Source organism: Parus major, chromosome 6 (assembly GCF_001522545.3).
Source record: "Parus major isolate Abel chromosome 6, Parus_major1.1, whole genome shotgun sequence".
Taxonomy (NCBI): domain Eukaryota; kingdom Metazoa; phylum Chordata; class Aves; order Passeriformes; family Paridae; genus Parus; species Parus major.
The window spans coordinates 22346555-22360681 of record NC_031775.1 but is presented as its reverse complement, the minus strand read 5'-3'; the positions used below and the strand labels follow the sequence as shown (position 1 = coordinate 22360681).

The 14127-nt window shown below is 42.0% G+C and overlaps 1 protein-coding gene across 5 annotated transcripts in view; it reads left to right on the top strand.

Annotated features, from left to right (window-relative positions):
- Positions 1–14127, top strand: part of SH3PXD2A (SH3 and PX domains 2A) — a 247607-nt gene that overhangs the window by 201254 nt on the left and 32226 nt on the right. For 4 of the 5 annotated variants that reach the window (XM_015633362.3, XM_015633361.3, XM_015633364.3 and 1 more), the window contains 2 exons: positions 8254–8367; positions 12449–12532. In XM_015633362.3, coding sequence (XP_015488848.1) covers positions 8254–8367; positions 12449–12532 — 198 coding nt within the window. The remainder of the gene's footprint in view (positions 1–8253; positions 8368–12448; positions 12533–14127) is intronic. The other variant, XM_015633365.3, reaches the window with a different exon arrangement.

Genomic DNA, 14127 nt, shown 5'->3' with positions numbered 1-14127 from the left:
ACCCCAGCCAAACCCACTTGCGGTTGGGAGCTTTTGTAAATTACTGATTTATGTAAACATGGTGATAACATCATCAGTTTGGCAGGTTCATTAAAACCTCAAGTCTATAGATTTCAAACTTTAAATGATGGGCTGCTGGAGAGGAGATTGGGGGGGATAGACTTTAAGGAGGGTGGGAGATGGATTTTTTTTTTCTTAACTTCGCTACTTGAGCAGCATCTTCGTAACAATAGCAATACAAAAGGAGATAGAGGACAGAAATCCTTTTGGAGGAGGAAATTAATGGTTCTAGGCTGTAATTGAACAGGAATTGAAGGAAGGAATTTCCCATGATTGGGAAGGCTGTACTGGAAAATGTTAGCAGCAGACAGTATCCTCACTGGTCAACTTCTGCAATCTGCTGAAGTTAACAGAACTTTAGGGAAAGAAAGAGACCCTACAGTACCATTCGTTGCCCATAGAGACTTAATGCAGAACTTTTTGTACTGGCTATTCAGCCTGTGTGATCTCCACAACTTTGCCTTGCCTTGTGGTTACTGAAATCAGACTTTATCTTTGAAGGATCAGTGTAAATCTGCTGCTTCCTAAGAGAAAAGAATTAAAAAGAAGTTGAAAATACACGTATAGTATGACCAGAACTTGAGGTCAGACAGGAAATGTGGTATCCATGGATCAGATTACAAAAACAAAAATAAAATCTGTGCTCATTAACCAGGTATTTTCTGTAAAAACTGAGTTGGTATCTGTGACATACACAGATGCGTTGAACTATGTGGAATGCAGCTGACATTGCACAGACAGTTTTGCCATTAGGTGTTTATGAAAGTAAAGCAGGAAGGGAAAGATTATCTGAAATTTATTTTTAGAAGGCATTAGGATGTTTGAGCCTTGGAAAACTTCTTTTGCAGCTTCTTGGGCGCTGACTGAGCTGTAGAACTGGCTGACTTGATTGCTCTGTGGATCCCCTAAAGTGAGGGATCTGGAGATGCTGGCCAACACCCTGGGCATGTTGGCTGTGTGTGTTTTGGAGCTGGACATGAGCAGGCTTAGCAAGTGATGCTTTCCTCTATTTCTGTCTTGGGGAGGCTGGAGTACTTCATGGTTTCAGAGAAGCTGGTGACCTGGAATGTGATGGCACTTGATCTGGGATTTAAAGGCAATGTCAAAGACTTCTCCATATCTGTTAATGTAGGTAGTGTGTTGATTCCTTGCTTTAAGAACACAGTGTGTAATTTGTACTGGATTATGTGATGGCTTTGTGGATGTACGTGCCAGTTCTAGAAAACGTGTTTGGCAGATTCCTTCATTCCAGCTGTGTCAATACACAAATCTGAGGCCATTTTTTAATCAGGGAGGGGAAGCCCCTGGGTAACAATTGGGCCATAGCAAATAGCTGCAGATACAGCACTTGGAGTCTGTAACTATCAGTTTGTATTATCAGAACACAAAGATTGGCTGTGTGCTGTACTTGAACAACTCCCTGTACACACAGATACAAGAAGTGTGTGTCACTCTAATGAGAGATAAGTATATAAGTATTTTGCCAAATGTGCACCTCTGGAAAGCCTGTTGCCTACTACTAGTTTATAAGATTTGAATAAATACAGTAATGTGGTATTTCCTAGTTGTCTAATACTCAGAATATCCATTGTCTCTGCTAGTGATGTAACCCATAAAGTATTAGAGCTGAGTTGTATATTATCCAGTTTTCTCTTTTCCCATGAACTTTTCCCATGTTCTGATCACTTCTATTTTTTCCTAAAGTACAAGGAAACACAATTCCAATCCCAGCAGAGGACAAGGATAATATGTGTTTGAGTGCAGAGGTCAGGGTGTGAATTTGCACACAGGTACACGTGTATTTATGCATATAACATGATGTGAAACCAACTTTAGCAAGCTAGATATTTCATCCAGACTCTGTGATGGACTTTGGAACTCCGTATCAAACACTTATCTCCACCCCTAGTCAGCTGGTTGGGGCCCAGGAAAGACCTGTGTGGCACCATTAACTAGCATGTTTAGTCACATGTAGTGGGCTCTGTGCCAGCCAGCTCTGCAGCTGTAGGAACAGCAGCAATGGGATTTGCTAACAGCACGGCTGAGAAGTCTCTGTCTGCGAACGTCACAAGATTGGCAGTAGAAGTGTAAGAAGAACATGGACTGGAAGGAGTAGGACAGCAAATCCAGCTAGTTACCTTAATAATCAGTCACTGCAGGAAGAGTATGTTACACCCAAACTTTGGAATTCACTTCTGTTTTTCTTGTGCTTAGTAACACCTAAAGCAGTTGCAAGGACTGCAATTCCCTATGCTGCTGCTGAGCCCTAAGCGTTTGCAGTTACTATCAAATATTGGTAGAGAAAGCAAACTGTGGTCTCAGCTCTTGGCCTTTTGTTCCAACTTTTAGCTCCATAAGACAAAATGCTGTCCTGTTAATAGCCAAAAAATGATATCAACACATTTCAGCCTTCCAGAAGTCTCCACCTCCCCCTGCTCTTCATCTTCTCCCTCTCCTCAGGAAGTCCTCAAGTGTTGTTTCAATCAACAAATTAAGTAAAAACTGCTGCAGTCTTAACTCTGATGAGAACATAACTCGGCTTTCAGACCCTCCCTAAGGAGGGAAAGTGTTTCCAGGGCAGTCCATGTGTGCATTGGGTTGTCAGGGCTCCAGAGTGATGCTCTTAAGGTCAGGTTTCTATTACATTTTTGTAGGATTACCTGTAAATTTTTAGTTGAACAAGGCAGAGGAGTGTGCAACCTCTCATCCTCCTTCAATGTGTACACTCTTCACTAAATATTAAAACTCTTACTTAGTTTTAAATATTGAGGGCAGCTTGCAGAGTTGTAGCCTGTGGCTGTGTGACCACTGTTGAAGTAAGTGTGTGGTTTCTAAGGTATATCCTTCAGATGTTGGGGTTATGGGTATCAGGAGCAAAGTGTTTGCTTATTACCTTTTAAATCTTAATTATCTTCTTTAAACAAGAAGTTGTCTTTAAAAAATAAGGCAGAATTTCTGTGTTTGTAGTTTTCATTCATTTTTTTAACACTGTGATAGAGGCCCGGTTTCATAACTCATATAGAATCTCCAAATTGTCATGCCAGGCTACCAGGAAAGGAGGGACAGGTTTGATCCTTTTTCTCACTTTTCTCTTGCATGAAAAAGCCAACATCTCTGCCCTATCACAGCACTCTGGACTCTTGGGGTATTTCAACAGCAAATTAAGAAACCTCTTGGAGTTAAGCAGTAACTTGGGATGGTGAATTTTATTCCTGAGTTCCTAAAACATGATTTAGTATCTAGAGTGCAACCACTGTAGTTGCAACGTAACAGCCTTCACTCCTGAGTGTTAGAGCAATCAGGCACAGACTTTTGGGGTTGCAACACTTCCTGTTGGAAGTAGGGCTTCCCATGTGAACCATGTTCCCAGTGTGTAGTTCTAGGACATGAACTGGCTGGAAGGATCATAATAGGTGGTTGATCTGGAATCCTAATCTGTGGCACATAAATATGTGGCCCATAAAAGGCTATGAACCTGTGCTGTGGATCTTAATTGTGTTTGAGTAGGATGTCTTCCACAAACATCTTTCTTCCTGGGGCATGTCTTTGGGCCCCAGTTTCATCTCTAAAACAAGATAAACATTGCTCCATGGCTGAGTGGTGGCTGCAGTGGAGTTTGCAGTGCACACAGGCTGGGAAACATTGTGTTTTGAAGTGAAAGCTGCCTTTAATATTTCACTAGCTTTAAAAATTCATCCTAAATGACAGCCTTAGTCTGCCTTTCAGTGAGTCATTCACAGACTTCTGTACCCTAAACTGCAGTCAGCTCTGTGCTAGAAAGACCTCTTGCATGTATTATAATGTATTATAATAATGCATATTTAAAAGAAAGATGCCTCTTCTGTGAATTGTAAGAATGAAATTCTCAGCAGTCAGACACTGGCCTTCATATGAATTCAGTGGTTTCAACCTTGTGCCTCTTTCAAGTGTGTGGGACTAAAAAAGCCTTTTACAGAGAGCAGAGCCAGCATGGACAATGGTAGTGTCTAGCAGCACACAGACACAGGACTGAATGTGAGAATAAGCTTACTGCAGGAAGTCCCTCTTGTTAAAACTACTTCTGGTGCCTTTATGCATCTGCTTCTACATATTCTTCAGAGGTCTGTCAGAGGCAATTACAACTGACTGCCCTATGTGTATCAAATAAATATGTACTGTGTGGCAAGAGTTTTGGAGGGGTGGAAGAGGCAGGTGCCTTCAAATGGACAGCAGCAAATCCTTATCTTAGTTGTTTTTAATGGAGTAGATCATATCTCTGAAGGGAAGTAATCAGCTGTTGGCATGAAAAGGTTTGTGTGACTGGTCTGGAAGTTACCTAATTGCCCCTGGTGCTGCTTTGTAGGACAATTTATTGTTGGATCAAAACAACCTCTTGAGAGAGTTCCAAGGCAGAAGGACTTAAAAATGAACAGCTCTCTGAAGCCCATAGACCATGTGTCAAATGTACCACACTGCTGCTTGAGTGGGATTTTTCTAACACTCTTGAGAGGTGGAGTGTTACTTAAGTATTTGTTTAGAAGAATGTGTAGTCTACTCATGCTTATAGAAATAGCCATGCCCTTTTACAGTCATGTTATCAGTCCTGTTTACTTTAGTTAAGCTCATAAAATGACAATCAAAGCCTACAGAGAAATTAATGGATGTGGAGAGAATTGGAAACCAAAGTTTAGCATGATCCTGCAGTTTTATGTATTTAAAAGTGTTTTGTAGCATCTTATGATCAGACAGGCTTCAATGGGAATAGCTTGTTCTCCTATTGGTGTGTATCATCCCATGGATGGGAAAGGATGCATGCAAACATGAGCAAAACTGGCATAAAATATACTCCTTTAACTATGTTCCAGTAGTTTCCCATGGTGCATATTGTGGTTAACATTTGCTTAATTCTTTTGCTTTTGTAAAAGCTTTTGCTTTTGTAAAAGCTTTTTGGGAAGAGGACTGGGAATACAATTATAAGCAAGAATATGATTTTTTTTAGAATTCTAGTCTTTTTGTCATTTAGTCATTCTCCACTGTGACCAATGAATTTTGCAATCACCATCTTGCCATGTGCATTATATGTCTATCAAGTGAAACTGGTTATTTCTTGGTAACTTGTGAAATGCCTGGGAGTTATCTGAGCCTAGGTGGACTCTGTGAATGGGGAGATGTCTTGGCTGTTGCAGCTTAGGGATGCTGATAGATGCCAACCAAAGCATCAACATATGTGGGGACAAAATTGCACTCCTACGTTAAGAATGTGTGTTCTTGGGTTAGTGCTATGGCAATTGGAGTAATGCAGCAAAGCTCAAGTTGAACTTGGTCTGGGCACTGTGGCTACAACTCCCTTTGTGCCTCTGTGAAACTCAAACTCCCTTTAACTCCTCGTCAGAGACAAGGGCTTGGGAGTCTCAGTCTAGACATCCGTGCCACATCAGCATTAGAGTTGTTTTGGTGCCTGAGAGACAGGGGCACCTGTAAGGGTTAACTCAATCTGTAGAGCACTGCCTAATTTTTACAGATGGTGTGAGTGCAAGAGTGAACTTCAGACTGGCTTGGCAGTGCACAGAGATAACTTTATATAATTCCCTGCAGATGTTGCTGCAGAATGGTTTTAATAATGAATTGTGAAGTCAAGCTAAGCTCCAGCATAGAGGGAGAACTCAAAATAAATGCAGTGTTTTGTTCTGTGTTTCAAAAGCAAGTTTTTTGTGATGCTCTGGGAAAGATGGCAGGGGATGGGACAAGGAATTGTTTGCAAAAAGCCAGGATTATAATGGTGCAAGCTAAGACCACTCTATCTAATTTGTCTGCAAACCATGAATACCCATAAACCTAAGGTGAGAGTGGGAAAGGGTGATGGTACTGAATAGCAGCTGCTCTAATGTTTCCAATGAGGAGATGGTGCAGAGCAAGTACTTCATGATCAGCTGTATTAAAGCCTTTCTTCTGTCTTTCTGAGAAGCAAGCTTGAAATGGGGGAAGAGAATTTCAGAGTGGGGGGCTGGTTTTCCCTGAGCTTGGACAAAGGCTGTGATTTCTCAGTAGCTGCAGAGGTTTCTCATGAGTTCTGTGGTGATTAGGAGCTTTAGCCCGAGTCACGTTTAGGTGGATGGAGGCTCAGCTACCCTACGGCCCCAAGCAGAAGATCTAAACTTGGCTCTGAGGCTAGTGAACCAAACCAGAGGGAGCTGTATGATGAAATAGGCTAGCACGAGGCTGGTGTAAAGGAAGTGCGATCCAGCACTCCAGAGATGGTTTTACCATGGTTTGAATTTGACCCAAATGTACATTTTTAAGTGTAGGCAAGTCCTTGTTGTGCTTGTGTTTAATTTCTTTCTGAGGAAGAGTTTACGTAAACTATTCCAGTCTAATTAATATCAGCTGGAAGCCAGCTTCTCACATTTTGTGCCTAATTATAAGTGTATGTTAAACTGTGTTTGCTACCCATGTCAATACGTTACTGAGAAATAAGGAGCAACCATGAAGACGTGTTTTTTGAAACGGTCTGGCAGATCCTGCATGTTCACTGCTGTGGGCTTCGTGGCAGGAGAATCCACCTCCTGCTGAGGGAGAATAACTAAATTTAAACTTTCCAACCATGAGCCTTCTGAAGCAAAGTTTCCAAACCTCTGCTGGGCCAGAAGATGGAAATCTATGTCTGAATTTGGAGAGTAAATAAATAGAGCTGCCTAGGAGCTGCCCAGGGGCATATGAGGGGTTGTTGCTTGGGGTACATTGTCTCGCAGCCACATACCCCAGGGAGAAAATCAAGGGTTTGTAGCTACTGTTCTTCAGTAAAATCTTCCATGACAGGATTTGGAATGAACTTGGATGGCTTTTAGCACGAACACTTGAGCATTGTTTCAGCAGGGTGGTTTTTCTCCTACAGACAGTTGCATGTGTCATGGCAGCAGAGCCTTCCTTTCCTCCTCGCTGGGATGGGCTGTGGCATCCTAGCCGTGGGAGGGATGCATGGCCACCTCACGGCTCACTAGTGTTGGTGCCCATCTCTTTACAGCCCAGACTGGTGCCTTGGCTCATCACAGGCTTCTGTGAAATTTTCTGTATTTATAACAGCCATCCAAGTCTGTAAACTGTTCTGAGGTGTGTGTACAGAAACAGCTGTTATCCCAACTCCTTTTGGGGAAGCTGGAAGGGTGGTGATGGACAACAGTTTGCATAGTCCTGCCAAAGCAGCTTATGTTTTCTGGGGAAACTGGGGTATCACAGAAAACAACAGAAGGGGTTTGCTTACCTGTTAGACTTTCTATTTTCCTGTTGTCTTAACCCAGACCTTATCTGAATGTAGGAGACTCTAGTTGTGCTCATATCTGAGAGCAACAGGTTCTTGGGTGAGTCTGTGTCAAAACCATTGGAGGATTCAATAAATCAGTGTAACCAAGAAAGAAAAGAGGTAACGATAGTTACAGTTGGAATGCATTTAATCTGAAACTGGCATGCCTATAATTTTATTAATCCATCCATAGATATCACCTAAAGGTAATATCCATACATATTGCTGAATACTTAACATTTTTATAGATACTGATTGAAACTTGGATGTTCAGGCAGAAAGACAAATAACTGGTGTTTATGGCCTGAAGTCAGATTTCAGTGGGCTTTTCTCTCTTTATTTCTGTTTTGTGCAGTGCCTTCCAGCTTCCCAGGATATTGAATTCAGGTCATGTTTGTTAAACGCCAGCTGTGGTTACAAGTGCTCTAGAAGCACTTTTGTATCCTGTTCTGAAATCTGTGCTTTTCTATGAATGTCTTTGCTGTTTCTCTCATTTGCCTTTTGTGGTACTTCATGCGAGGATTTGGGCAGCAGTTGTGCTGTTTCACATATGTGCACATGTACATATTTACACCTACAAAGTCTTTTGATACTGTAGATGTACATGTAGGTGCACTAGCTTGGAAAAACTTAGTTAGAGAACTAGAGTCAAAGTTGTTATGTATGGACTTTGAATTTCTTAAAATATGTTGGTAATTGCTTCATTGTACCCTTTCTCTAGCAAGCCTGCATGCTACCACTGGGAGAGGATCTGATAGAAATGGTATAATAGCACTAAACCCTTTCTTGTTCTGGGAAGCTGCAGAATGCCTCAAACATGCACCAGAGCTGCTGACTCTGCCATCTTCTCTGTAGAATTTTACTATTCTTGTTCCTCTAAATGCTGACTGAGAAACTTCTTTTGCTTCTTTTTGTAGGTTGGTGGTTTGTGAGTACAGCAGAGGAGCAGGGGTGGGTCCCTGCTACATACCTGGAATCACAAAATGGAACCAGAGATGACTCTGACATCAACACATCTAAATTTGGGGAAGGTATGGAAAGCTTTTTCTGACCAAGAGAAAATTAGTATTCACTTGTTTTATGCTTTTTTTTCTCCCCCAAGTGAGGGCTTCTAATGGGAAGAAGATGCATGATAGAGCCACAGGCTGTTGAAAAAAGTGAGATTTAATGGTTGCTTGTCATTAATTTCCTTGAAATTAATATTTGAAACTAGTTTCACTGTTGTTTACTATGGTCTGTGGTTGTGTGGAAAGGTAATTTTATTTGGTATGGTCTTGTGTTAAAAGTGAGATGCCGTTTGTCACATATACGTATTTAGCCACACTGGGGTTTTTTATTTGTTTTTTTTTTACTAAAGATGCTTAATTCAGGTTCTAGAAATGGAGTAGTTCAACATTGCATGTTCCTCAGCTCCATTATGAAAGACTAACCACATCTTAATGGGCTTCTTGTGTAGCAACTGTGTACAAAGGACACTTTTATTATTTGCTCCATTCTGTTGCTAAATCTAGGTGCTCTTGACGTGACACTTATGTAAAATGCATATGGAAACCCAGCTGACCTTCCCTTAGCACAGGCAGGAGGCTTAGAGATGTGTTGGGGTGACCATCTGCCCATTAAAATAGCACACAGGCAAAACAGGACTTTTTGCTGGGCTCCAAGGGTGACATCTGCAGCTTATTGAAATCCTTGTCTCTGTAACTCATTTTCCCCTGCTCAAGTCTACCCATACATATCCTGGTTTAGAGACAGAGTGGCTGTAGACTGGTAGGCCAGGAACCAGTTTGGTATGATGCAACATCTTACTGGATGCAAAAGCAGTGAGTAAAGTTTTCCTGTTATTAAAGAACAAAACTTTACTACTCTGGTCTGCAAGCACTGACGAATGCCTTGTTTGTTGGTCTGTACCTTCCTCCCTTTTCCTGACTCTTAAATATGGTGCGTGCTTGACAGCCTTATTGCTTCAACTACTTTCATTTCTAGCTCTCCTCCTCTTTCATGTTGCCCTCTGGAGTGTATTCTGCACAGGGATGCTGCCACACAGCACTCTGTCCTGGGGAATGGAAAATCCATCAAATATGCCATATCTCCTTCCTCTCAGTCCCTTTTAATCCATTACACTGCTCTCTTCAGCTGTGGTCAGCAGTTCTGCTCCCTGCCTTACTCCAAGTCCAGATATGCTGATAAACCTGAGACTGCCCTTCCCTTTCTGCTCAGTTCCATCTCAGTGACAGATCTAATTGCATAACCTCTGCAGTTGCTCTGATGTGTCCCAGCTTTTGCTTGCTTTTTAGTAACTATGGTTTCTGTTATTAACCATCTAAGCTGAGACTTCCTACATTCTTTATTTCTTCCCCTCTAGTTTGTCTTTACTTGGGCTATTCTTCTCCATATAATTATTTCATAAGAAAGGAAATAATTACTTGGATTCACTGTCTTTAAAAAGGTGTTTCAAAGTGACTGTGCTTAGACAGAAAACTTGCCAGCTCTCTCCAGATAGGCAGGAGAAATGGAGTCTGATGTGACTGAAGAGGAAGGCACTTTTAGTGGATTAAGTGCTTTACCCCCGGAATTGTAGGGCTTATACAAGTTTAGGAGTGACTCCAACAGTCAGTGACTTCCTGCAACTGTGCATTCTCTGCTCCCACAGCTTTGAAAGAGCAGAAACACTCATATAGGGAGCTTTGTCTATCAGCCCCTTGTCCCACTCCATTTGAATAGGCCTGGAACAAGTCCAGTAGCCAGCCAAACCCAGAAGTCTGCTCTGCTGTGGCAGGCCCAGTAAAGATAGGGGGGTGATGAACACTTCTTACTAATAATTCTGCCTCTATATAGCAGTAATATTTGCCATGTGTCTTTTTAAATAGTCTGTTCCCTGAGAAAGACGGAAGTGTTTCCTCCCTGCACCTAACTTGCGCAACATTTTTGTCTGGATGAAGGCAGGCAGCTGATTGTTACCTGGCCTGTGTTTAGACCAACACATCTTGCAAGGCTTGGAAAACAATAAGAAAGCAATCTAAAGAAACATTTAATGGCTACAGGAGCTGATAAAGTAAAGATGTTGAAATAATGTCTGGAAAGGTGTAGACACGAGTTAATAAGCAGCCTTTCTGATGACTGTGGCTTGACCAACCAAGTCCAAGTCTGAGCAAAATGGCAAAATTCTGAATTTTTAAGGAGAAAAAAACCCTGGCTCGTACAACAGAATCACTGTGGTATAAAAGTGCTGTCACTGGGGGTGGCCATAGGTTGCAAGAACACAGTGTGGTGGATCTGTGTGACCCACTGTTTTCAAGGAGTGTTCCTGGATAGCTAAATCCTCCAAACTCCCAGTCTGAGAAGGAGCTGTACTGACACCTTAAGCCAGTTTCTACGCCTTCTGCACCCCTCCATCCTGCAAGCCTTTACGTTCAGCATTTCATTTCCTCCCTTCTTGTATAGAAACCTCCTAACACAAGCAGCCTTATTGCAGTTTAACTTCTCTCTCTGCTATAATCTGTGTGTCTAGTGAGGTGTCCTGTGTTGTCTTTTGTGCAGCATATGTGTAACTGGCAGTCTAATGTCCTGTTTATCTGGGGAAAGTCACCAGGTTAAATCTGCTCACCTTTTGTCCCTCCACGGACTTCCAAGAGGATCACTGATTTCCGTGAGCCAAAACCACAGCTATTTATTATCCTGAGATTCAGCTGAAAATTTGTGGGGTTTTTTTGGCCAATGTGAGATCAAAGGGGAAGTACAGAGTACCACAGACTAGATAATGTACCTGTTCAACGCCACTCACCACACCTCCATTTAGAGTGGTGCGGGAAGGTTTGGGTCTTATAGCAAAGGAGAAATTAAGGAGAGTGAGCTGGATGTAAAAGTGTGGCCTAAGTTCCTACAAAGGACAAAAAGTGAAAAGCCACTCTTTGATGAAGTTATTTTTTTTCTTGTCCAGCTAATGATTTCCCAATCAAATAGTTTTGCTGTGCCTGTTGTCTGCCGAACACAGTTCTAGGAGACAACAGTATCCACTCCATTGTAAGGGTATAATCTCTAAATAAGTGCACATATGCAGAATTGAATTATTATTAATGATGTGATACCAAAGTTTATGAACAGCTTCCCAGCAGCACTGGTAAAATGATTGTGTTTGTACTTCAGCTGTCGGTACTCCAAACATCCCAAATTGGGATGGAAGGCCTTGAATGGAAATAATGGAAGTCTCTGTCTGTGTTTCTGTGCCAGTCTAATGGTTCCAGTGTCCTTCACACCTGTACAGGCAGAAGAAGAATCTGAGTAGAGATCTAAGTATGTGGTCCAGAAAACAAGTGGTGTCCTCTGTGCACAGCTGCTCTCACAGTGCCATTTCCATAAGTGTCTTGTCTTTGTTTATAATTTAAGCATAAGTTATTGTTTGAGTATGTAACTAACACTCAGTCCTGACTTGTTAGCTTCTTGAGCCTGCTCAATAATTGCAAGGTTAGGTTTTTTCCCTTATATCATAATCTGTATATTAGAAGTTCTGATTTTGAGAACCATCTGTGGCAATGAAAGCAAGTCATGTCTTGCAAGCACATCGGGTACTTTTCACTTGGGTTCAGTTCCTGAGTGCTGCTGTTACGAGAGAACTTACATTAGAGTTTGTGGGTTTGTTTATAATGTGATAATTTTTCTTAGAGAGGTTTAGAGCCCTGTTGGGTTTGATGTCATATGCAATAGACTGAATTCCCCAAAGATCACACAGCTGAATTAGGAGATGCAACAGCAGTGATGATGTGTCCTGCCACTGCACTCTGCATGGACAAGTTGTCATTAGTTGTGCAGCTTATTTTTGGAGTGTGTATATGTTTTTGAGTTTTTTATTATAATTACTATTTTTTAAGAAAAGCCAGTAGCAAGAGTGGCAATCTGTGACAGTTCTGGATGGCTCGCATCACTCAAGCTCAAGAAGTTAACTTGTTCCACTGTACTGTATAAACCAAAACAAAACATCCTGCATCCCACTTTACCCATTCCCACTAACAAGACCAATGCTTGTAAATACCATATTTTGTTTTTATTCCTCACCCTCCCATCATTTTTTTTCTTTTTTTTTCCCTTTGTTTTGTTTCCATCCACGTTCCAAACTAGTTTCTAAGCGACGCAAGGCTCACCTGAGGCGCCTGGACCGGCGATGGACGCTGGGCGGGATAGTCAACAGGCAGCAGAGTCGAGGTGAATTCATAGCTTCCTCTGGTACCAGCCACTCAGGGGGCACCAAAACCCACACTGCAGCTTCAGCTGTTGTGTGTTGGGACCTGCATCCTTGCTTGGCACTTTGGCAGTGAGGGGCCAGAGCTCCAGAGTTCAGATATGGATTTGGTAAATGACAGCTTGAGGGTGTCTTGGGGCTGGGATTAGGCACCCCAGGAGCTGGAGGCTGGTAACCAAGGGTAGCTCTGCAGTCTGACTCTTGGTGCTATTGGGAAAGCTCACATCTGCTGTGTTTTAACTTGGGCATGTTTGTGCTCAGTCTTTCCTGCCTCAGTAAGGACAAGTGATACTTTCAGGGCTATTAGAATAAGTTGAATGCCAAAAAGCCATGGTCAAAAATGAGCACACTGGAAGAGTGTGTGATGTGGAAAGATGAAAATCATTCCAGTTGCAATCCCCTTGCTTCCTTGCAAGCAGTGCTTGGTACTAAAGAGAGAGACTTGAGAACTTTTGGGAGTTCTTGACATCATACCTAGGTGTTTAGAATGCCACCAGTAGCAGCATTTCAGTTGGTTTGGTTTGTGTTCTTTTAGCTTTTGCTGGTCTGACAGTGAGTGTGGTAGGGAAGGGGGAACACTTCGTGTTTGGGTGAACTTTGAGGAGTCTCCTAAACTGATTATTTTTTAAGAGCAGGTGAATGAATCATCTTTCCCAGAGCAAAGGTATGCCTGTCTATCTCCTGTTCCACCTGCAAAATCATCCAGATGTGTTTGTTGCACTTAAAAAAGGAACGGAGGGACAAAGCACCATTTGTACCCCTGTAACTTTCAGACAGCCTTACTGAGAGAATGGATCCAAGCACAAGAGATGATTCTCAGTTGATGGAAAGGTGCCTTTCCCTATTAAGGAGATAATGTATTTTTGAAGTGGCAAATTTACATTCCAGATTTGATGATGGTACTTTGTGCAGGCACCTGTGTCTCAAGCACTCCCAGCTGTAAAGGTGACCCTTTAACTTTATTTCAAATTATAATTGAGGAAACAAAAGCAAACAAGAGCCATGCTCTTCCTTCCAGAGTTTGACTCTGCAGCAGCTGGAACTACCTTCAGAAGACAATGTCTTGCTTCTCAGCACCAAGTGCACTCTGAAGGCACCAAAATCCTCTCATAAGCACACACAGTATCTTGGGGGAAAAAAAAAAGGTTGCTTATTTCTGTGCCCCAACAGTTTGGGAGCTGCTTATTTTGCTTTGTCAAACTCTGCCAGATGCTTCCTGGCAATTTAACTGGGAGGATTTATAGGAATCAGTTTTCTAAACAATTTATTTACTGGTGAAAACAAATGCATTCTTTCATATTCATACAATAGTGCAAACAAAGTTCCATAAAATATTAAGACTGTGTAGCCAGTCCTTTATCAGTCAGCTGGTAAGACTTGAGGACCTAAGTTGCATTCTCAAGTTTTTCCTCTTGTGTTCTGATGCCCACCATCTGTATGCATCTTCTCCAGACCTGCCCTCTGACCAGTGTCAGTGTCCTCCCTGGCAGTCTTCCCCAGTCTAGGCTCCCCTAATCTCTTCCATCCTTGCCTTTTTCTTGCTTCGTTACAGTTTCTT